The sequence below is a fragment of the Anoplophora glabripennis genome, unplaced genomic scaffold (genome assembly GCF_000390285.2).
Source record: "Anoplophora glabripennis isolate ALB-LARVAE unplaced genomic scaffold, Agla_2.0 scaffold386, whole genome shotgun sequence".
Taxonomy (NCBI): domain Eukaryota; kingdom Metazoa; phylum Arthropoda; class Insecta; order Coleoptera; family Cerambycidae; genus Anoplophora; species Anoplophora glabripennis.
The window spans coordinates 353,969-378,944 of record NW_019416767.1 but is presented as its reverse complement, the minus strand read 5'-3'; the positions used below and the strand labels follow the sequence as shown (position 1 = coordinate 378,944).

Here is a 24,976-nt window from a genome sequence, read left to right as displayed (position 1 = left end):
GTATGTATTTAAGGGATACATCAATTAAAATTTTGTTAAAATTTTGCCCACTCAGCCTTCATACCTTGCAATGCACTAGAGACTATGAAACTTATTTCATTTCCGTTAAACTAAAAAAAACATATTAAGTTTGGAACATATCATGAAATGAAATTCAATATAGTAGAAATTCACTGGAAGCTATCGATTCTTATCCCATTTTTCACTTGGAGAAACGATGCAGCTGTGTCAAATATCGGTTGGGGACAGTGTATCGAATGGAGTCGATTAGATAGATGTGAATTTGCAAAAATTAAATTGCCCTTTTAATATTTGAACGATTTGATTAATGTTAATTTGAATTGTGCACGGGTACTACAGAAAGTAATTATGAAAACTTATTTTCCTGCTATGTAAACTAATAAACTTGACATTCAAACATAAAATCTAACGTAGTTACATTAGCTCGAAAAATAAATTGTTTACAGGGTGCTTTAAGGCGAACGGTACACACTGTATGGTGGAGTGCGGCAATCTAGGTGAGGAGCAAATGACTACTTAAAAAAATGATGGATCAGAATTTGTGTTTTTATTAAAATTTTTATTTTGGCTATACTATTTAACTATTTGCAATTAATTTGTTTTTGGACTAAATCCCACAGTGGCACTGAGAAAATTTCCAAACTTTTTTATAACATATTGAATGTATCTGAATTAACAATGAAATTCTGATAACTATTTAGTTTTATTAGTTTTCAGTTTCACTAATGCGAACAGATCTATATTCATTTCATATTTCAGTTTCAGTTTGGTATTAATTCTATTGTAATTAATAAATTCCAGTTCCTAACAGCAACATGTATTCTTTATTGTACAGGGTGTCGGTACGAAATTAGGGAAAGTATAGGCCCTACAGCTTCGGGAAAACTTTTCTAATCAATAGCAAGGCATACACATAAAGTTTTATCTACGGGATTTGGACCGCCACGGTTAAAACTGGCTGTTAGTGGTGATTTGTTTACAAGTGTAGACCTGCAGTTTTAATGCGAAGACTAACAGTCAGTTTTTTTCTGCGGACTCTTAAAAAGTAAAAAAGTAAAATAAAATCTGTAGACTTACCTGCTGGTAAGTAAAGACTCCGGGGAAATAATAATAAAATATTAGATTAAATTTGCATAAATATATGATAGAGCGTGCAGTACAAACACCTAAATATAAATAAAATTGTAATTTATATATTTGTTTTAAGATCATAATATGTCTTGGGAATTTATCGAGGGATTTATCTCCATATACAGGGAACATCCTTGTTTGTGGCAAATAAAATGTAAAGAATACACCAACAAAAATTTGAAGGCAAGGGCTTATGACAATTCAGTTACCTACTGTAAATCGAATGGATATTCGAATGCAAATGTATTAGTAGTATTGTATATATGCTAAAACCGACATTAAAACTTTCAACTCGACGAAAGACCACAGTTTTGATGAAATGAACCCGCTTATAAAACTGTCAGATCAAATGCACTAACACATAGTTTTTACCGTAGTTTCAAAGACTAAAGGTTTATCTTTATGTAAGAAATGTGTGTTAGTATAGAATATGTGGTTTTAACTGTGGCAGATCAGACCCAAAGATTTATCTGTGCCAGTCCAATCCGACAGTTTTAACTTTATGTGTATGCCTTGCTAATAAATCCACCAAGAGAAATTCGGAACTGGAAATAGTTTTAAAGTTCGTAGCTTGGCCGCTAGGGGGCGCAATGTACAAACCAAAACATAGAGTTAAATTTTTCTCAGAAATATACCTGAATAGGAAACATTTCTGAGAAAAATTCAACTCTATGTTTTGGTATGTAGAAATGTAGATTGCGCCCCCTAGTGGCCGAGCTACGAACTTGAAAACTATTTCTCTTGGTCGATTCATTTAAAATAAACATTTCCCGAAGCTCTGGGGCCTATATTTTCCCTAATATCGTATCTCTCCGACCTTAGTGGAATACCCTGTACAAAACCAATTAAAAAACTAATACGAATTTTCCCTCATTTTTATTGAAGATCAGAAAAATAATAAAGTTTTACTTTACTTAATAGTTTTTAAAAATTGTAATACAAGATTTCGCTGTTTGTAAGAAGATACCTACTGAGAAATAATTTTACCGCAATTCTAATTAGTTAGTCTAATGCAGAAACTAAAACCAAATTATTTAACTTAATATAAATACTGACACCTTCGGAAAAATATACAAAGGGGACTTTTTCAATGGACAAGTGAATGTGACAAATTAAAGTTTTTTCATTAGCAGCTATACGATTTTTTTACTATTCCTAAAATAATTTTCATTGTTCAAGAGTAAAATGTAACAGCAAAATTAAATGCACAATGAAAATTCATAAATTACCCTTATGTAAACAAATTTTAATCCTGGACTGTTCTTAACAATAAAAAAGTTGTTATTTCATAATTGAAAAGCATTTTGCAAAGTCTCAAACAACATATTTTCGAAAACTGAGTTCCAGAAAAGGTAAAAAATGTAAAACTGTGGAGAAAATTGTTTACATTTACGATTTATTGATTTGACATAAATCATGTTGCAAACTTCAAACTTAAAATTTTTAAATTATAGTTCATTAAATGTTTACAAGTATGAGGACCACCTGTATATTTATATGAAAGGCTATCTGGGGCTGTTTAACCTTGTGCTACATTTTCGCTCGAGAAATTGTTCCGGGGACTGGAAATCCAACAGCAGATGTTTTATTCGCTTCTATTGATCTGCCAAAATATGTGAAAATTATTAAAATATCTAATATTCTACTAATTTCTTTCTTGAAGTAAAATGCAGATGTAGGTAAAATAAGCGATGTTAACGGAACAAATTTTTAATAATATATCCTACTCATGGCTATGATGACTATAAAACAAATTAAAAAGATAGTAGAGATATTTAAATAATAAGGATATGTGAATAATTTTGAATTACCCATGTTTTACCCATTAAGAATTGATAGGTGCAATGATTTTTAAAAATCGAACAGAAATCACAAACAAATACAAAATCAGTGCCTATTAGTAACTTAATAAGCATTGTGACAAGACATATAAACTTTAAAAGGCACCCTACAATAAAATCATCCCTTAAAGAATAAGACATGATGATTTTATTGTCATATCCAAACTAAAATTTAAAGTCATATGTCGTCGTTAGCAGAATTGAAAAAACTTTAAAATAAGGTGTCACTCAACATAGGGTGCCATTTAAAGTTTAAGGGTATTTTAGTCCCTGCCTAAGGGGTAGCTTCCAAGACACCAAACTGTAGAGTAATGGAAAATGAGTTTTCTTTTTAGTACAGTCATTGAAGCTGAAAATCAGCTGTAACCTCCGAATTCTTTGAAACTGCATGGATTTGCATGTAAATTTAGAATAACGTTCATCTTAGGCTCAAGTTCAAAAGTGATGAAAGCCCGATTGACGCTTTTTGTTTTTTTAGGGATAAAAACTACCCCTAAGTGAAAAAAATTGAAAAAAATAAGTTATAAGCATTTTATTGATAAAAATCTTGTTCAAGCACAAAGATTAAATAATGTTCCATGTTTTATGATATATTTGATCTTTTCGACCCCTTAAAAACTACCCATATGCAAAAAATAATGATAAAAAATTACTTTTTAAAGATTTGGAATGAGTAAATCGTGCAATTATTTAAAATAAAAGTTACCTTATAGCTAATAAAATAATTTTTCCCTTTCAACCCCTAAAAACCACCCCTGTATTGACAAAAATAATAAAAAATTACTTTTTAAAAGCTTGGAATGCTTTAACGATGCAATTATTTAAAATAAAAATTCCCTCATTGCTTATGAAAGAATTTGTATCTCATAAAACTTTTCAACCCTTATAAATCACGCCTGTGCTAAAAAAATTATAAAAAATTACGTTTTAAATCTTGGAATGCTATAATTGTGCAATAATTTAAAATAAAAATTCCCTTATATTGTTTATGAAAGAATATTTTACTTATGCCTTTTGCAACTCTTATAAACTACCATTTTACCACTATTAATGTAAAATATTTTTATTATAATCGATTTTTAAATATAATCAATCATAAAAAAATTGCTACGCTGCATGTAAATTATCGCACTAATTTTTTTTACTTATTTTATTTGTATAATATATAAAAATTAGAAAGCTTATTTTGCTCCGAAAAAATGTCATTGGTTTTTTTACCATAAATCGGTTNCCCTTTTACCACTATTAATGTAAAATATTTTTATTATAATCGATTTTTAAATATAATCAATCATAAAAAAATTGCTACGCTGCATGTAAATAATCACACTATTTTTTTTTACTTATTTTATTTGTATAATATAATATATAAAAATGAGAAAGCCTATTTTACGCCGAAAAAATGTCATTGGTTAATTTTGAAGCTATAATATCCTACAAAAAAGCATTTTAGAGATAATTTTAAGAGCTGTAAGATCGTTTGCATACTTTTTAAGTCCTTCGTTTTTTAAAGGGAAAGGATCGAAGGGCTCAAGACAGGACATTTTTTCACTAAAATGGATACCTCAAGCGGCGATATCTCCTTTATTTTTTATGCTATAGGAATAAAAAAAAAGCAAAATATTTGTTGAAAAAAGCTACATTTTTGTTGTCAATCATTTTGTACGTATCTTTCATAGTTTCAGAGTTATTACATAAATAAGGCAATTTTTTTTTGGAATAATGAAAAATACGTTTTCAACTTCGCATTCTAAATCGGTCTAACTTCAGGATCGTATGAAAAATACTAAAACAAAACTAATTGTAAAGGATCTACGATTAATTTTAATTCTGATGAATATAGTACAGCGTTTACTGCTCATTTTTCCTTAAAAAATACGCGCAACAAAATATGCGTTTTTGACGATAACTCCTTCATTTTTGCTCTAATTAACTTTTATAAGTGCTCGTTTTGAAGGTCTTTTTGAGTACTACAAAAAACTCCTGGAGCGTTATACGCGTAAAATTAATCCTTTTTCCGTTATTTGACGTTGAATATTGAACGTTGACGTTGAATATTGAAAATTTGACGTTCCAGTATTTCTCCCAAAACAAGTTCCCTTCCACGAACCATATTTTGCTTTGTATAGGACGTACAACACTTTTTAAAAACGATTTTCTTTGTTTATTTATAAGCTACATTTTTGTTTATTACACATTTTTAAATAAAATGCGTAGTTTTTGAGTTATTCGCGAAAAATACTTTGAAACAGTGTTTTTTTTTTTCACTCAAAATTCCAAGTTTTCAATCGTGAATAACTAAAAAACTATTGATTTCTCGAAAAAATTCTTCGAATTATTTCCGCAGAGAGAGAGGCCTGAAGGAACCTAAAAGCCTTTTACTAAGGGGGAATTGGAAGGCGCAGCAAAGAAACTGAAAAATGGGAAAGCCCCAGGAATAGATGGAATACCTGCGGAAACTGTCGAGATAGGGGCAGCAGGAGATATGGTGCTTAGAGTAATGAATCTATTATACGAAGTGGCCTGATTTCCAGATATCTGGAAGAAAGCTAAACTAGTTTTAATAGAGAAGCCTTTAAAGACTGGAGGAGATAGGGAGTACAGACCTCTCTGCCAATTAAACACTTTAGGGAAACTCTATGAGCAGCTTATCAAAAACAGGCTAGTACAGGAGTTTGAAAGTAAAAACTTGATATCAGACGACCAATATGGATTCCGCAAGGGGAGGTCTACTGTGGACTCTATGACCAGAGTAATAAATATAGCTAAGGATGCAAATAGGGAACAGGGAAAAGGAAAAAGGGAAAAGGGAAAACGGAAAAGGGAAAAGGGAAAAGGGAAAAGGGAATGGTGCATAGTAACAATGGTTGACGTAAATGCTTTCAACTCTGTAGGATGGAATAATATAGTAATAGCGTTGGAGCGGATGAATCTTAAATCAGTTCTAATGGATGTTGTCAAAGATTATTTATCGAATAGATAAATAATGGGGGAAGAGAGTGTTCGGAGAGTAAATATCGGTGTGTCACAGGGCCTGGGACCCATTTTATGGAATGCTATGTACGATGGAGTTTTAAAGTTAACCATGCCAGAAGGAGTTAATCTGGTGGGGTATGCCGATGACCTGGTGATAATAGGAAGGCATAGAGATTTCGAGGAATTGATACATAAAATAAATGAAGCATTGGAAGAGATAGTGTGTTGGATGAAATCTCTAGATCTGGAACTGGTGCCCGAAAAGACGGAAACTATAATAAATGTCTGGGGCTCCTCGTAGACACCTCAGTTACTTTTGATCCAAATACAAGAAGCTTGGCGTTAAAGGCAGACAGAACAGTAATGGCATTGATAAGGTCAAAAAATAAGGCCAGGTGGTGCTAAACGCAAGATGCTTAGCTACGTCCGTCGCTCAGTTGATAATGACGCGAAGGTTTGAGCGGAGACGATGAGTGTGGCCTCGTAGGAATGCCCTGCGGAGGGTACAGAAGAAAATGGTATTACGAGTGTGTAGGGCTTATAGGACAGTATCATATGAGGCGGCCATGGTCGTGGCAGGATTAGTCCTTATAGACTTGATAGCAGGAAAAAGGAGATAATTATATACCACAGGATGGAGGTAAGGACGGAAATCGAGAACAAGAGGCAAAATGAATGAGAAAACAGTTCAAAGGGAACTTGGACAAGGAGGCTTATTCCGACGGTTGATGTGTGGAGAAAGAGAAAGCACGGGGATTTTGATTACTATTTGACTCAGGTATTGACAGGACATGGGATCTTTAGGAGTTATACACATAAAATTGGCAAAAGCCCAGATGAACGTTGTGTTAGTTGCGGAGGACAATGTAGAACATACTATATTTGAGTGCCAGAGATGGGCGAGGGAGAAGGCACAGGTGGAAATTGCTCTCGGAGTACAGATACATCCTGATAACATTATACTAGTTATGTTGAAATCAAAAGAATAATGGAAATGTGTAGAAAGGTATATCTGGAAAATTATGAAGACCAAAGAAAAAGAGGAGAGGCAACAACAATTCAATAGAGCACATAGTCGTAATAAATCTTTTTAAATTTATATCCCGTTCTAGTTAATAAATTATTTTTGTTTTATTTAATTCTTCTTATATGTACCTTGTTCTAGTCAATTAACGATTTTTTTTATATTTTTTATTTATTTATCTGTTCATATATTTAAGTATTTACATATTTTACTTATTTTGCTGTCTGAAACTTATTGTTTTGGTACACAGTTTTGTTATTGTTACGGTAACGGTCAGTTCTTCAGTTTAGATGATATGCCTAAATGGAAAATGTCTCAGAAAATAGAAAACGTGTCTCAGTTTTTTTTAACTCCGATATTTTCCAGGTGCGAATACCCTGTATATTAGAGTATGGGCCATTATTTTAAGGCACTGAATGGTGGTTAGAATGCACAGAAATCGTCCTAGGCGCGAATGCCACCACTTCTCCCACATAAGTCTTCGACCTTTGAACTGTTGTTTGTAAGTAGAAGAGATATAAAAATATTATTATTATATTCGCTACTGTATGGCAGAAAAAACTATTACTACGACTTGCCACAGTTATTTTTTCTACTGTAACTTATGCAATTAATTAAAACATGCAAGGGAAAGTAAAATTTAGACGCACTTTTTTACGAAAATTGTTTAATTTACTTGTAATTGTTATAAAAGATGCGTTTTTACATTGTAAAAATAGGTATATTTAAATGATCTAATCTAACTTTAAATTAATATATACAGTGACAATGATTTATACATTACAAGTTTTTAAAAGTTAAATTTGGAAATAGTAATTTTAAAATAGTTCACTTACGGAATTAAAGTCAGTAAATTTTAGTAAACTAAACAAAAATGTTGTTAATTAGTATAATCCTTATCAGGATTAAGCAACCGGTAAAGTAGGTACATTTTTGGTAATATCAGGAATTATTTTATTTACAAAAGTCCTTAATGATTTAACTACTGCTGCCAGGACTGTTCATTATGCGAATATTAAGTGTTTCTCCTGGTATTCTATAAAGAATAAAAAATTGTACATAAAACAAAATAGCTACTAAAACTATAATGATACAAATTAAAAGAATAAATACAACTTCCGATGTTTGAGCATTTGATGAATCCTTATACTTTTCATCAATGAGTTCCTGAATAATTTCTTGCGGGGATCTAGGCGCAGTATCGCAACTCTCAACAGTTTTATTATTGCTCATATAAAATCTTATGTTGTCTTCATTAAACAGAGTTTCTATTTCAGCTGCGATGTGACAAGGTAAGTAATTATTTAACAGATTTATGTGCGTTATTCTAGGCATACTCGCTATGAACGATATATAATCAAATTCTTTTATGTGGTTGTTTGACAAATCCAAAGTATGCAAACTGTGTAGTAACAGTCGACCGCTAATTTTAGCAGTCTCCAAATTATTGCTGGAAAGATTTAGGTATATTAAGTGAGGCAATCCCGAAAATGTCCCAGTAGAAAATTCTTTAATTTGATTAGCGTAGAGATTTAAGTTTCTTAGTCGGAATAATCCTAGGAAAAATTTAGAAGGTATTCTGGTGAATAAATTTTTGCTCAAGTCGAGATCTTCCAAATTATTCAAATTTTTGAAAGTTCCCACTCCATCGCTTGTTAGTCGATTCCTCGCGAGATTCAGCACTCTAAGGTTGTTATTGGGATCTATGTTAATAGTGAAGTTTGTTATATCATTGCTTTCTAAATTTAGCTGAATCAGCGTTAACAGGTTACTAAATTCATTGCCATTAATTTTAGTTATTTTATTATCTTGCAGTATTAAAACTCTTAATGATAATAGTGGTGCAAAGCAACTGCTAAAAGTTCTAAGTTGGTTAAAGCTCAGGTCTAGTATTTTAAGGTTTTCTAATCCTTGAAAAGTGTTTTCTAACAATACCGACAGTTTGTTTCTTCTTAAATTTAAGACTTCTAACAGTCGAAGTTCTTGGAAAACATACGGATCCAGTGACGATATAGAATTTTCGATTTCTATGTATTTAACTTTCCTTATGCCGACAAAAGCTCCTGCGAATATGTTTATAATGGGATTGTCCGATAGTAGCAATTTTTCCATAAATATTAAACCGATGAAAGCTTTGGGCCAAATAGTTTTTATAGAACTATTTCGAATATCCAAAGTTTTGATTTGGTTTCCACTTATATCGAAGGTGCCTGGGTCCAATGTGGTCAAGGAGCAATTCACACATTTTAAAGTTTCATCAAGGTGATCGAATCTGTATGAAACTAGTTTGAAAAATATCGAAGTAGCATTGGTGCAGTACACTGTCAAAGATCCTCTTTCTCCATAAGAACACGACATCTGGGAATTTGCCCCATCTAATATCGCTAAAGTTGTTAATGCATAAATGCATAGAACTGGAACCTGGAAAAAATACACATCATTACTAAAACGATAAATACAGAAGATAGCTTTTAATTATCTAAATATTGAGTGCAAAAATAAATCACTCATAAATGATTAATTAGGATACACAGTGTTGAAATTAATTAGACGCTATACAGCGTGTTCTGCAAATGATGAACTTTCAAATTGGAGAGATATTGTAACTGAGATGTTGTAACTAATTTATATTCTAATGCACAAAATACGTAAAAAAGATAACTTGAATTTATTCCCTAAGATTCGCCGTTCTCAAGTTATTCATACCATTACAATCTCCTTGCGGCAGACACTGCTAACCATGACATTACAAAAATATTTATGTTTATGCTTATTTACACTCCCTTCTACACCACCTGTCAGGTAGTGTTCCTGGCGTGTTTAAGTTTTCCCTGGAGGCCTAATACTCTTTAGAAATAAGAACAATTTAAATCAAAATAATAATAAAAATATATTTATCAAGCAACAGCAAGTAAACAAGAAACAATATTAACGTTACGTATTTACAACAATTGTTCAAAATGCGAACCACCCACATCGATACATTTTTGACTCTTCTACTAATGGAATTAATATCAAGTGGTGCTTTTCTGTTAATTCATTACACCCGTCTTCTATTCGTTGCAATAGTTGTGGTTTTGTATCTGTTGGAGTAGAATAAACTTTACTTTTCAGATAACCCCAAACATAGAAGTTCAGGGGGTTTAGATGTGGCAATCTGACTGACTAAGACACTGGACCCTCTGCACCATTATGGTTGCCATTGGCATTTGGCCTACCTATCCATCGTCCCATATAAATTTCATTAAGCCATTCTTATATTATTCTCCCAGAATGCGCAGGAGTACCATCCCGCTATCCAGCTATTTTGTCGTATTTAATGGAGCATCCTCTAATAATTCAAATAGATGGTTTTCTAGACAATTTAGAAATGACTGGGAATTTAGACGGGGTGGCAAGAAGAAAGATCCATAAACTTTATTGCGAATTATTCCGAGCCACACGTTCACAGAAAATTCGTGTTAAAAAGATCTTGTCCGAATTTCCTGAGGATTTTCTTGTGACCAAATATGCAGCTTGTGAAAATTGACTACCCCTCACCTTTGGTAAATGTACATTTATAATTATTTTGATTTAAGTTGTTATTATTTGTAAAGATAGTGGGTTAGGCTTCAAGGAGAAATGCAGGTGGTGTGGAAACGAGTGTAAAGAATTTTGTTGATGTGCTTACAAATGCAGTGGAGTAGGTTTTTTTTATAAAAAAGGAGATGACCCTTGCCCAGTTGTACACCAGTGGTTGTATCTTTAGAGCTCCTATTTTAGGGAATGTAAGGCCTACTGTCATAGATTATCTGTACCAAATTTTATTGAGATCGGGTAATAGGTTCCGGAGATATAAACAAAAAAAATATTTTTCATAATAACTGCATAAAATTCGGAACCCCCGTATATTACCCCTTGAAATTAAGAGATCCGTATTTTAGAATAACTTTTTTGTAATTTATTAAATTTGTATAATTTTTGGGTAAGTCATGTTATTTGAAATTAGGTCTACTAATGCATACAATTTACTTACTAAATGCTTCCATGTTATTAAAGATTGGAGTGGTTTTGCACCACTTTATATTTTCTTGAAATGTTAATTTAAATATCATTGTCATAAATTACTAAACAGTCATGGTGGTTTCAACACAGATTTATTTAGAGACAATTGATTCGAATAATTCACTGATCGGATAAATAAATTGCCATAATTTATATTGTACGTTACAAATACATAATTATACTCGTAGATAACAATTTGACTATCCGTTAATTAACCAAATATTAATTGAGATTTAATATATTGCCTTAAATTATTGTAATTAAATCACTGCATTTAAATACAATTTTCACTAGAATAACCAGATAAACCGATGCTTGTCCAATCCAAAGCACGCCATACGCCATACTGCCATCCACCACGCCACGGTCACGAGATAACCTAATGGGACGATTGAAACAGACAAAGACAATGCATCTGGATATGAAAAAGGGTGGAATCACTCAGTAATGAAGACATTTACTCTGATTTAGGCGCAAGTGCACCAAATACGAGTTTACGTGAAGAATTTATTTAAGGAGTATCTATATTTGAATGAAAGTACTCAGTTTTAGTTTAAATATAATTATAAATGAGTAAAATATTCTAAATGCCAAATATTGAGTTAAAATGTACTGAATAATTTCACTCAATGAATTCACTCCGAACCTTTATTGCTTTCACTCACACCGATTTTTTTACAGTGTACGAATACATAATCTGTTGAACTATTTACTCTCTGACTTGATGTTGTTTAGGGTCGCAAAAAATATTCCTCACATGTATGCCGAAAGAACAGTTTGAAGAACAAAGAAACGATTTTTCTTGGCACTCATTTTTTCATCGCTTACAATTCCTTTACAGCAAATTATTTACTTAAGCAAATTTTATTTATCGTAACTATATTAATATTACCACAAACTGTAACATTTAGTAACATATGTACATATCTCTAAAAAAGAAGTTAAATATTCAAACACAAAATGATTATTTGTTGTCCAGCCAAACAATTTTTTTTATCGGAAACATATAGTCGCTTTAATGAAATATACAGGGTGGTCCGTAAGTAATGGTCCATAGAGACATACTAGATTTTTTACTTCAAAATATTACGATTGGAGCCAACATGCCTTAATAAAATGTTGATAACAAAAAAGCTACAGGGTGTCAAAGTTGGAAATTAAAAATTGAATTTTCGTAATAATTATAATATTTTTGAGTATATGAACGTGAAAATTTAGGGGTAGATGTTTCTGTATTCGATAAATCATAATTTGTTATCTATTTCGATGTATCTTCTAGAGGGCGCCACATACGCCGTGTTTATGACGTAAATACGAGCATACTTTTTTTTATCGTTAACGTTAACGCTTCTTTTTTTAAAAAATCTTAAACCTACATTATTTTCGTGAAAAAATGGTATACTGGTCATTAGCTCTAGAAATTATCCGTTTTCAAGAAAAACGCATTTCAACAATCTGCTGCATGTTTCATTACAGGAAATTTTATCGTAGTGTGCGCTAATGAAAACATTAATTTTGACAATTAAACATTATCCCTTTGTACACATTAAAATACAAATTATCAAGTTGATAAATTTTATTTACAAAACCAGTTAAAGGAGAAATTTAATTAAACAAAACTATGATTTTATCAAGCGTTTAACAAGTAAAAAACTGAATATGTACCTAAGGAAAAATAGGAAATGTTTCAAAGTAAATTTTCAATATGTCCACCATTCACCTCGATGCACTTGTCCATACGATTTATGAAAGATCGTCTAATATTAAATAATACCATTGGATCAAAAAAAGTTGAGGCATTACTAATTTCTTGCCAAAGTTGGACGCGAGTATTTATAGTGTTTTTATAAACAATTTCCTTCATTGTGCCCCATACACCAAAATCTAAAGGGTTGAAGTCTGGACTACGTGGCGGCCAAGGAAATATACTACCACGGCCAATCCAACGTTCAGGAAAGTGTTGGTTTAGATATGTTCTTACTTGATGAGTAAAATGTGGCGGAGCGCCATCTTGCATGAACCACATATTTTGCCTCAAATTCAGTGGTAACGCATCCAATAGATCAACAAAGCTATTTTCTAAAAAATTTAAATAACTTGTACCATTTAAATTTCCTGGCAACTCATATGGACCTAGAAAATGGTTTCCAATGATCCCACACCAAACATTAATCTTAAATTCATGTTGAAAGTGCCGTTCTCGAGTTACATGAGGATTTTGAACTTCCCAACAATGCTTATTTCTTAAATTGAAAATACCTCGGCGAGTAAATGTCGCTTCATCTGTAAACAATATTCTGTTGACAAATGTATAGTCAGTATTCTGCTTGTTCCGAATATCACTTGCAAATTGATATCTTGAAGGAAGATCGACAGGTAATAAATTTTGAACTGGTGTAAAATGATATGGATGATATTTTTCTTCATGTAATGTCTTTAAAATTGATGTTTTATTAATTCCCGTGGCTGCAGCTAATCGTCTTGAACTAGTTTGTGGATCATCTGCAATGCGAATTAGTATTTCGTCTTCCTGGTCAGGCGTAATCATTTTTGGTCGACCTAAATTATCACGTTTAGGACGAAATGAACCACTTTCGCCTAAGTTTCTGAATAGATTTTGAAACAGTCGTTTACCAGGTTGCAATCTGTTTGGAAATCTTCGGCAATATTCACGTTGCGCAGCACGTCCATTGAAATTTTGTTGACAATAAACAACCGTCATATCTCTCATTTCCAAATTCGAGAAATTATTATGTCTCGGCATAATTCGTTATTTTCTTTTAAATACTTAATTGATTTTTACCAAAAATTAATAAATACAATTTGAAATAATTGCTAACTGTCACAATGATTTTTTCTAATTGTCAAAACTGTCTTGGCATTGTCGCACACTACGATAAAATTTCCTGTAATGAAACATGCAGCAGATTGTTGAAATGCGTTTTTCTTGAAAACGGACAATTTCTAGAGCTAATGACAAGTATACCATTTTTTCACGAAAATAATGTAGGTTTAAGATTTTTAAAAAAAAGAAGCGTTAACGTTGTGGATAAAAAAATTATGCTCGTATTTACGTCATAAACACGGCGTATGTGGCGCCCTCTAGAAGATACATCGAAATAGATAACAAATTATGATTTCTCGTATACAAAAACATCTACCCCTAAATTTTCACGTTCATACACTCAAAAATATTATAATTATTACGAAAATTCAATTTTTAATTTCCAACTTTGACACCCTGTATCTTTTTTGTTATCAACATTTTATTAAGGCATATTGGCTCCAATCGTAATATTTTGAAGTAAAAAATCTAGTATTCTCTATGGACCATTACTTACGGACCACCCTGTATATTATTTCCGAATAAATTTCGTGTCGTAGGTTTTCCACCATATCTAACACGACATTCAAAGAATTTTCTTTATTTGTAACGCTTATTGGTCTTCCTCTTTTTTGTCGATCTGTAACACCTCCAGTTTCATGAAAATGATGCAATGTTTTTGAAATGGAATTTAGAAATACATTCCCGATCGGGATGAAATTAATGAAAAATATCCATTACTTCATCACAACTTCGTCTTCTATCACTATATCCTATGATCACTAAAACTTCAATACGCTCGGTTTCACTTAAACGTTCCATTTTTGCGAGAAAATTATTCACACTAAATACAGGGATGGCCAGAAGTACGGAATAAAATTCATATCTTTTGAATGAGTATTAGAGTTTTTTTTGAAACGCCGAAACACATTAACTGATTTTGATTTTTTCCCATCTTTCGGTTATATAATAATTAATTTTTCTTCAATCTCCTAACCCCCAGCTATCCCTACTTTTTTTTTCAAATGGAAACATAAGGCATGAGGGGGCTCGTTGAAAAGCTTATAGAAAACCGAATCCAGCCATACCAAATAAACAAGTTTTATTTTTTCAATAACAAGTTTTTTTTCATTTAGAAATTGAAACAACTAGATAATTTACAAAAATAAACTCAATGTCGCAAATGCTGAAAATGTCCTCCATTCACTATTTGGCATTCTCCAAGACGATAGTAAAAGCTGTCCACAGCATTCTGAATGACTTCAGCTGGTAAATTATGCATCTCCGCCCTAATCTTGTTCTTTAAATTCTCAATATTATCCGGTCTGTCCTGGTAGACTCTTTCTTTCAAATATCCCCAAAGAAAATAATCCAGGGGTGTTAAGTCGGGGGATCTTGGCGGCCATTCAACTGTACCCCGTCTACCAATCCAGCGATTTGGAAACATTTCATCTAAGTATCTTCGAACATCAATACCAAAATGTGGGGGAGCGCCATCTTGTTGGAACCAAATTCTTTCATTCGGTATATCTGGATCAATTTCATGAGGGAAAATCACAGCTAGAGCAGGTATCAGGTCAAATGTTAGGAAATCCAGGTAGCGTGCGGCAGTAAGATTTTCTTCAAAAAAGAATGGGCCCAAGATTCTGTTGTTGATGATACCTGCCCATACATTAACTTTTTGTGGATGCTGCGTATGCGATTCGCATGTCCAGTGTGGATTTTCCTGGGACCAAAAGCGATAGTTGTGCCTGTTAACCACTCCATTTAAATAAAACGTAGCTTCATCCGAAAAAAGTACGTCTCGTTGAAAACCATTATTGTCGTCACACCGTCTCATCATTTCCTCACAAAATTGTAATCGCCTATCATAATCGTCTTCCAAAAGCTCTTGGACAAGACATACCTTATAGGGGTGGTATTTCTCTTGTTTCAGAAACATTCGAATTGCAGTTCGAGAAGCATCGTGATTGCGGGCCAATGAAACAGTTGAAGTATGAGGATTTTCAACAAGTTCTAATGCAATGTCTAATTTCTTTTCTTCATTCAAAGCACGTGCCCGTCCAGTTTTGGGCAAAGTCTGTACTGTACCGTGTTCCTCAAATTTGTGAAATATTTTACTAACTGTCCCTTGCGAGATTTGGTTTTCGGGATATTTCGCATTAAATAAATCGCGCACTTCAGCCTGACTTCTTATTTTGTCTCCACATCCAAGCAATATCAAGATTTCGATGCGTTGCCTTTCCGACAATACCATTGCAATTCAGTAAATAACTTGATTTTGACACAATAGTAACGTTTCAAACTCCAATTTACAACTAAAGCGAAAAATTAACCAGAAAGCCTGGCAAGTAAGTGGTACCAAAAAAACGTAACATAAAAAATATATCTTTCTTGCGTTAGCAGTGATAAGTACAGTTTCAAATTCTTTATTTTATTCTGTGCAAATTCATGAAGGATAACACTGAAGATAATTAAATTTCATTTCACTTGGTAAGTAGGTGTTTTATACAACCCTAAAAACCTTCCTATTGAAAAAATAAAACTTGTTTATTTGGTATGGCTGGATTCAGTTTTCTATAAGCTTTTCAACGAGCCCCCTCATGCCTTATGTTTCCATTTGAAAAAAAAGTAGGGGTAGCTGGGGGTTAGGGGGTTGAAGAAAAATTAATTATTATATAACCGAAAGATGGGAAAAAATCAAAATCAGTTAACGTGTTTCGGCGTTTTAAAAAAATTAACTCACTCAAAAGATATGAATTTTATTCCGTATTTCTGGCCATCCCTGTATATTTTTGACATGTGTTGTCAATATAATCACCATTAGACAAAAGAACGATGCAGCGTGGTTATGGAGCTAGAAACTTTCAAAGGTAACTTGATGGACTATAAACCTAATGGACAAAAATATTTTTATATAATCTATAAGAAAATGATTTTAAAGTTCGATATCTCGAAAACGGGTAATTTAGGTACATGATGTGTAGTATGACTTTTGTTTAGAACTTTCATCGGCCGAGTCATAGCCTTTGCAGACCGGACTGTCTACAAGTCTTAGCTTGTATAGATGTTTTCTAAAGTGACAGTTCCGTCACTTTCCTAATCTCAATTTTATTCAAACTCAGCAACTCATTCGTTCTTTTCTGCAAAGGACACTCGATAAGTTCCTTCACATGGCTTTGGCCTGGCCTTGAAGCCCATTATTTTCTACGTTCTGACTCACAATCAGTCTATTTGCCCAGAGTCCCTCTGATCACGCTGGGAGATGTACCACTGAAGGGCTCCGGACCAATGAACTCTATTTCGGATCCTTTCCTAGCAAGTTCACCTGCTTTCTCATTTCCGTCAATGCCTTTGTCTTCTGGCATCCAACATAGTCTAACTGTATTGGTGGTAGCCAGTTCAATTAGCATTTGTAAACATTCCCACACAAGTGTTACTTACCTTGAACACTATGCTGAAAAAGTAAATACCTGACACAAGATTATGAACACTACTAGTCTTTTTTTATTTTTATCATACCACAGTTATTATTAACTTTTTTAACTATTAGTTAAGATTTGTTCTAACCAAACTTAGTTTAAAATTTAGTGTGGATAAAATTATATTTAGTGGAGTCAAGATAGATTTTGACTTCGCGAAAATTGCTGGAAGAGAGAACTTTTTATTTTTCGCTTTGTAAAGTTGTCAGAAACAATATATAAAACCAGCTGTAGAGTGTACGCTAAATTATTTATTTAACAAATTAGTTGCAAAATTCCAGTTTTTGCAAAATGTATAAAAAAATAATAGTGAGTGTGATAAAAGCGCAAAGATTAAGATGAATGGGACATATTGAAAGAATGCTAGGGACAAGGATACCAAAAATGGTAATGGAACGAACAATTGGCGGTAAGAAGAGGAGAGAAAGACCGAAAACAAGATGGAAATCTGAGGTGGAGAGGGACTTACAACAACTGGGAATTGTCAGGTGGAAAGAAAAGGCAAGGATAGAAACAAGTGGAGAAAGAAAGTCAACCAAGCCATGGACCTACTAGGTCCGCAGAGCTAGATTTTATATGTAAAAAAATATAATTTTCAAAAAAAATTAACTGCGCCATTCGAAAGAACAGAAAATTTTACATAAAAAATGTTAATAAAGTTTTTTTCTAAAATGTGAATTGAAGGCTGTAGAATTTTTTTTCTAACGTAGGAAAAATGGGACTGGCGGCCCCCAAGTATAGCTCTCGAAGAACGCCCGGCCCCGAGCGCGCTACACTAAATTTGTTATAACTTTTAATCTAATTGATCGAATCGACCTCACAAAAATTTAAATGAAAGAAGAGTCATCCGGCTATCAAAATTGTATGTCTTTAAACTTGAGAAAAAAAAATATATAGTACATATACAAAGTTACGTCATTCTATAATTTTGTGCAATAATAATAAAATAGCTGCCGTTCTTTTAATTTTTAAAATAAATACAGGGTGGCTCACATTTAAATAGCAGGACTTCAGGAATCAGTAGAAGACCTCATTTTGAGTCTAAAAGTACCTACATATATGGGTCCTAAAACGCTTCGTTTCTGAGATACAGGGCGTTCAATTTTATTTTTGTTTTATTTATTTATTTTTTAACTAAATAACCGCTGACAAAAAAAATCTTCATGTTCCGGCGAAAGACTTAGTATTTGAGAGCAAATAATTTGACACAGAAAATCATCGCATATTAGTTCCAGTGGTGGAAATAGAGGGGTCTCTAGGCATATTTTTATAAAAAAAAGTATAGCCGATTTGATATTTTGCAAATGTTTTCGAAAAACATGAAAGAGCATTCAATTTCACCCAGAAAAGGCCCTCTTGTCCAAAGTCGATAGGAGGTGGCGTTTTCAAGAAAAACCGAAAATACTGTTTAGAAGTCAAATTAAGAAAAACCGAAAATACTGTTTAGAAATCAAATCAGACTTGAAATGTCATTCTAATATTGACATTTGCGCTTATTTTATTATGGTTTCTAATTGTGTGTAGAGTATTAAAAAAAATTGCAAAATTCAAAATGCCGTTTAAGTTTACGAACCAAGAATACGCAGATATTCACTTCATATACGGGTTTGCCAAAGGGAACTCGGCAGAAGCTACTAGGGAATATCGGAGACGATTTCCTAATAGAAGACAGCCGCATCCACACGTTTTTATTAATGTTCATCAACGTTTCGTACCAGAAAAATTTCCAGGATTATTGGTGTTTCCAGGTGCACTATTTCTGAACATTAAGACGAGATCATAGACATCCCTACCACTTACAACCTGTTCAGGGTTTACCGCATGCAATCAAACCACGAATTTTTCAGCACGAATTTAGTGTTAATATTTGGCTCGGCGTTTATAACAATTGTCTTTTCGGCCCTTACATCTTACCTCAACGACTGAATTCTGCGAATTTCTTAGAGTTCTTAGAGACCGAGAGTGCCAACATGTGGGATGAAATTCCTCTGAATTTAAGAATGCGAGCATGGTTTCAACTTGATGGCTGTCCAGCTCATTTTGGCCGAAATGTCAGGAACTGGTTGAACACCCACTTTCCCCAAAAATGGATTGGCGCGGGGGTATCGTTGCATGGCCTCCCCGATCCCCTGATCTGACACCCCTAGATTTTTTCCTCTGGGGTTTTATTAGAGAGTTTATACCACTACTGTGGACACAAGGGATGGACTTATTCCTCGGATTCGGAACGCATGCAGTGAAATCAGAGACAATAACTTAATTCAAATGAGACGTTCTATTCAGCGTCGGTGTCAGTTATGTATCGAAGAAAATGGTTTACATTTCGAACATTTACTTTGATGTAATATGATTTTCGTTATTTATTTTTGTATTTATTTTCATTTAATTAATTAAAAACAATTTTAACCGAATTTTTGAACTACATATTTAATTTAGTTGTAACACAATGTTTAAAAATTATTATTTGACTTCTAAACAGTATTCTCGGTTTTTCTTGAAAACGCCACCTCCTATCGACATTGGACAAGAGGGCCTTTTCTGGGTAAAATTGAATGCTCTTTCATGTTTTTCGAAAACATTTGCAAAATATCAAATCGGCTATACTTTTTTTTATAAAAATATGCATAGAGACCCCTCTATCTCCACCACTGGAATTAATATGCGATGATTTTCTGTGTCAAATTATTTGCCCTCAAATACTAAGTCTTTCGCCGCAACATGATGATTTTTTTGTCAGCGGTTATTTAGTTAAAAAATAAATAAATAAAACAAAAATAAAATTGAACGCCCTGTATCTCAGAAACGAAGCGTTTTAGGACTCATATCTATAGGAACTTTTAGACTCAAAATGAGGTCTTTTACTGATTCCTGAAGTCCTGCTATTTAAATGTGAGACACCCTGTATATGTAACTCACAGATTTCTCTTCAAATAACATTTGAAACAGTGAGCGATATGGAAAAAATCTTAAAAATTTAATTTGAAAAATATTGAGCCCAACATATTCAATAATTTCAAAAAATCACAAATTTGACTTTTTAGGCCATACTTTATAGATCAAAAACTATAGTTGTAAATATCATATTAAAATTGTATGAGAGCACTTTTTAAAGCTTAAACTCTCTACTTTAAGATGGTGCATTTTATTTTTCTTAAAAAATTAAATTAAATAATAGTTTAAAAAACATAAAATAACAAAAAATTAAAATATTTCATGAAAAATCCGTGAAATTTATTGTTACATAAAGTCCAAAAAAAAAATTTTGTTTAATAAACCATCAAAGAATTAAGTTAAGACCTTAAAAAAGTAAATCCAGCGAAAAATGTTTTTATTTATAGTAATAAGTGGAAAATTGTTATAACAGCAAAAATATAACGTTTTTAGATAAATTGATTTAATATTCATTTTTAAAACGTATATTTTGTATCTGAAATTGTCTATATAAGTTCTCTTATTGATGTAGACACAGATATGAGTCTAAGAAATATATACAATAGCCTTCTTGTCAGTTTGGGTGACGAAGCTAAGCAGTGAGCATACCAAATATTTTTTTGTTACTTACAGTTTTATTTATTTTAAAAGCGTTTTTCGTTTATAAGAATTAAATAATTATTATTATTATTGGTATAAGAATATGATTGTTATGTTTTCCAGTAAGCTGCAGTTATCAGTGTGTTAAAAAGTGTATTATTCACATATTTCCATTTTGAGGTTATACTCTCGTAATTCTTTAATGTAACATTATTTCTTAATATTACAAATAATCTTCAGTTTGCATTTAAGGTATTTATATTCGTTTTCTTTTATGCTAAACCTGTAAATGTATGAGTTTAATATTTGTATATGAATATTGATCCGTTTTTAAAATAATTAATGAATAAATAAATAAATAATAGGGGACGTTGATTTTGATCTTGTAATTTTGTATTTAAAATCAGTGTTTTTTTTCAATTTTATTGGCTTAAAGCAATTTAACATTTTTAATAATTACAATAATATTTTTCCTAAATTCAATAGATTGTATATAGTTACCTATACAAATTCTTCCACCGATTGAACATCAGTACTACGTTGAACACTTCAAATATTCTTTAAGGTACTATTTGTAATTTGTTTTTAAAAAATAAAATATATTTTCAATAAAACCTCTTTAGCCATTTATAATTTTTATTTTTCGAACCTCTATATTACAAATATGAGCGAGTTTGATTTAAAATCGATAATTGTTAAATAAATTGTTTACAATAGTCGGCCATATTGGATCAGCCATTTTGAATTTTCATTTTTTGACATCATACTCTTGGTTAGCGACATCAAAAACCCCTATATTTCAAATATAAGCGAGTTTGATTTAAAATCAATAATTGTTAAATAAATTGTTTAAAATAGTCGGCCATATTGGATCAGTCATTTTGAATTTTCATTTTTCGACATCACATTTAGTTTAGCGACCTCAAAAACCCCAATATTACAAATATAAGCGAGTTTGATTTAAAATCGAAAATTGTTAAATAAATTGTTTAAAATAGTCGGCCATATTGGATCAGCCATTTTGAATTATTCATTTTCCGACTTTATATTCTTGTTCAGCGACATCGAAAGCCCCTATATTGTCAATTTGAAAGAATTCGATTTAAAATACATTGAATTATTTTAAATGTTCTTAAAAAAAACTATTTATTATTGTTTAAACAATTAAAAAACAATTAGCGTACAAAAATAAGTTTATAACTTTTTTTCTAATACTTATCTAAGTAATTTCAAAAGGTTTTAGAAAAATCCATGCTTCCCATAATTATTTCGAAATAATTTTAAGCTATCTTGAGTCCACTAATTGGTGTATTTTTACTGTTAAGGTTTACTATTTTTAAATTTGCCCTAAAAGAAAAATGGCTTAGGAAATGTCGAAAGTAAATACTTTTAAACTAGGTTTATGATTTTTAGATAATATGATTATTGATTACACGACTTGTGTTTAAATATGAAGTAGGTACGTTTTAATTAAATCCAAAATTAAATATAAAAAAATAGAAAATAAATTAAAAGGAAAAAATTACAGTATAGTATACTAATGATAAACTGGTTGTGTAAAAAACAAATATTTATTGACCGTTTATTTACAGTTTAATAATGTGGTGTATCAATTTTTAAATAAAATGTTTACATAAGCAGATTATTTTAATTCTTTGGCTTTCAACTTATATAAAATCGATAATTTCTTTAGTGTATCAAATTTTTGTACAAAACTATCAGTCAGTTCTCTATTCCCTGTTTTCTAAGTCTGTTGATAGCAAGTTAACAACCGATGTAGTTCTCTGAGACGAAGAATATTTTAATTGTTGGTAAGTACGGTACTGTAAGTAAAACAAAAACGCAATGCAGACCGCAACGATACTAATTAAAACAAATGTTGTGATTTCTGTACCACTAGCACCTGTTTGAACAGGTTTTTCTTCGAAAAATTTATCAGGAATTAGTGGCCGACTCATTTTGTTTGGTGTATCGACACATTTCATAGACCCAACACTATTGTCGTAAAGGACATATTTGAAGTTATCTTCAGCGAAATATTCGTCCATTTCGGTTTCTAAATAACAAGGCAACACGTTATTCTCCAATTTTAAATAAGAAAGCCTGGGAAGCCTGGAAATTAATCCAACGTAGTCTAAATCAGACAACTTATTGTAAGAGAGATCCAAAGCGTGAAGGCTGTGAAGGGAAAAAACTCCAGTAATTTCAACTTCTTCGATGGAATTGTGCGAGCAGTTCAGTAATTCCATTTGAGGCAATCCCGAGAACGTCCCAGTTTGAAATTTGGTTAACTTATTGTAGGAAATATTCAGCTTATGCAAGTTATATAAATTCTGCAATGTCTTCCGGTTTACTTCGCTTATTTGGTTGTGGCTTAAATCCAAGCTTTCAAGAGTGTGCAACCCTTTCAGGAAATTTGATGCGATAATATCAATGAAATTGTTTTGTAGGAAAAGATTTCTTAACACACTTTGAGGTGCAAACTCGATGACTAGATTTTTTAATTTGTTATTAGCAAGATTCAACTCTAAAAGTGCAGTTAAATTGTAAAATTCAGTGCTATTTAAAGCAACAATTTGATTATCCTCCAAATTTAAAACTTCGAGTGAGGTTAAGTTGCTAAAGGCATCTTTAACTTCACTTATCAGGTTACTTTTTAGGTATAGTTGTTTCAGGTGAACTAATCCATTGAATGCCCTTGGAGAAATCGTGTGAATGTAGCTGTGCTCCAAATTTAATTTTTCTAAATTCAGTAGTTCCAAGAATCCATCGTCCGAAAGTATGCTAATTTGATTATATGACAGATCGATATGTTTAATTTTTTTCACCCCCGTAAATGTTCCAGGATATATAGATCTTATTTTGTTATGAGGTAAGTAGAGATTTTCTAAGAAGATCAGCCCGATGAAGGCCTTCTGTTTTATTAACTCGATCTGGCTACTGGTTAAATCGAGATTTTTTATTTGATTTCCAGATATGTCGAATGTGCCAGTATCCATTGTCTTTATAGAACAATTTACGCATCTCAGTGTTTCGTCCAACTGATCAAATCTATAGGGGGTGCTTTTAAAGTAGCCTGCCGTGGCATTAATGCAGGTAGCAGTCAAAGAGCCTCTTTCTCCATATGAGCACTTCATTAAGTCGTAAGGGGAAACGTAAATAGATGCCACAATGTGAACATCTACTGCTGCCGCCAGTAATAATATCGTCCATATTTCCTTTTGCATCTGAAAACAAAAGGTTTCTTTTAATAGTTGCACATTTCGGTTGTACATAGCTAAAAGACATCTTTCATCTCCAAAACATAATATTGTAGGTATCATTTTCCATACCTAAGTTTTTTTTAACTTAAAAGCTCAAACCACTATATATTTAAGTTAAAAATATTCTTAAAGTTGTTTTTCATCTATATATTTATGATTTAAATCTTTAAAAATTCTCTTATAATAAGCGAAAGTAATTTTATTCATGTATGATGGCAGCAATTTTTTTCCAAGACAGAATGTAATAGGTAATCCATAGGCGTTCAAATATCCTGAAGTCAAATTTTGAAGGAATTAGTTATAAAAATATACACACAGTTTCTTCCGATTCGATAAATAGGGAGATATTTTCCATTGTTGCTGATATCTTCATGTAGTCACCAAGTTCTAGTACAACAGTAGATAATTGTTGGCAATGATGTTCTTGTTTAGTAAGTTTTTCCGACAAACTTTTTTATTTTTGTAATTACATCATATTCCTATATGCGCAAATTTATTTGTCTTTGATTGATAGTAGAATAAACAGAATTGTCGGATATAAAAAAACATTGTTCATTACTAAGCAGACCAACTTAGTCATGCTAAATCTACAACCATTTCCTCTAGTGGTGGAAAAAGAGGCGTGGTTAGCAGCATACTGAGTCAGGAACAATAACGAGTGGAGAGATAGTCCCCATTCCAGGATTATGGACACATCTATGTCGGAACCAATTCTGGAGATGGTATCCGATAAGATGGTTCCAAGGTTTTACTTTCGCAAGTCAATTTAAACTCGAATAGAGGATCAAAGCATGAGAGGAAAAGTTTGGAATGATGGAGCATGGTATAGTTTACGGATG

General features: G+C 32.2%; 1 protein-coding gene across 2 annotated transcripts in view; it reads right to left on the bottom strand.

Moving 5' to 3' along the window:
* Positions 1-7,659: 7,659 nt before the first annotated feature.
* LOC108910285 (leucine-rich repeat-containing protein let-4) overlaps positions 7,660-24,976 on the bottom strand; it is a 35,327-nt gene continuing 18,010 nt past the window's right edge. Inside the window, exon 2 of one of the 2 annotated variants that reach the window (XM_018714848.2) lies at positions 7,660-9,414. In XM_018714848.2, coding sequence (XP_018570364.1) covers positions 7,972-9,414 — 1,443 coding nt within the window. In that variant the 3' untranslated portion in view covers positions 7,660-7,971. Of the gene's footprint in view, positions 9,415-22,426; positions 24,102-24,976 lie in introns of those variants that run through there. The other variant, XM_018714845.1, reaches the window with a different exon arrangement.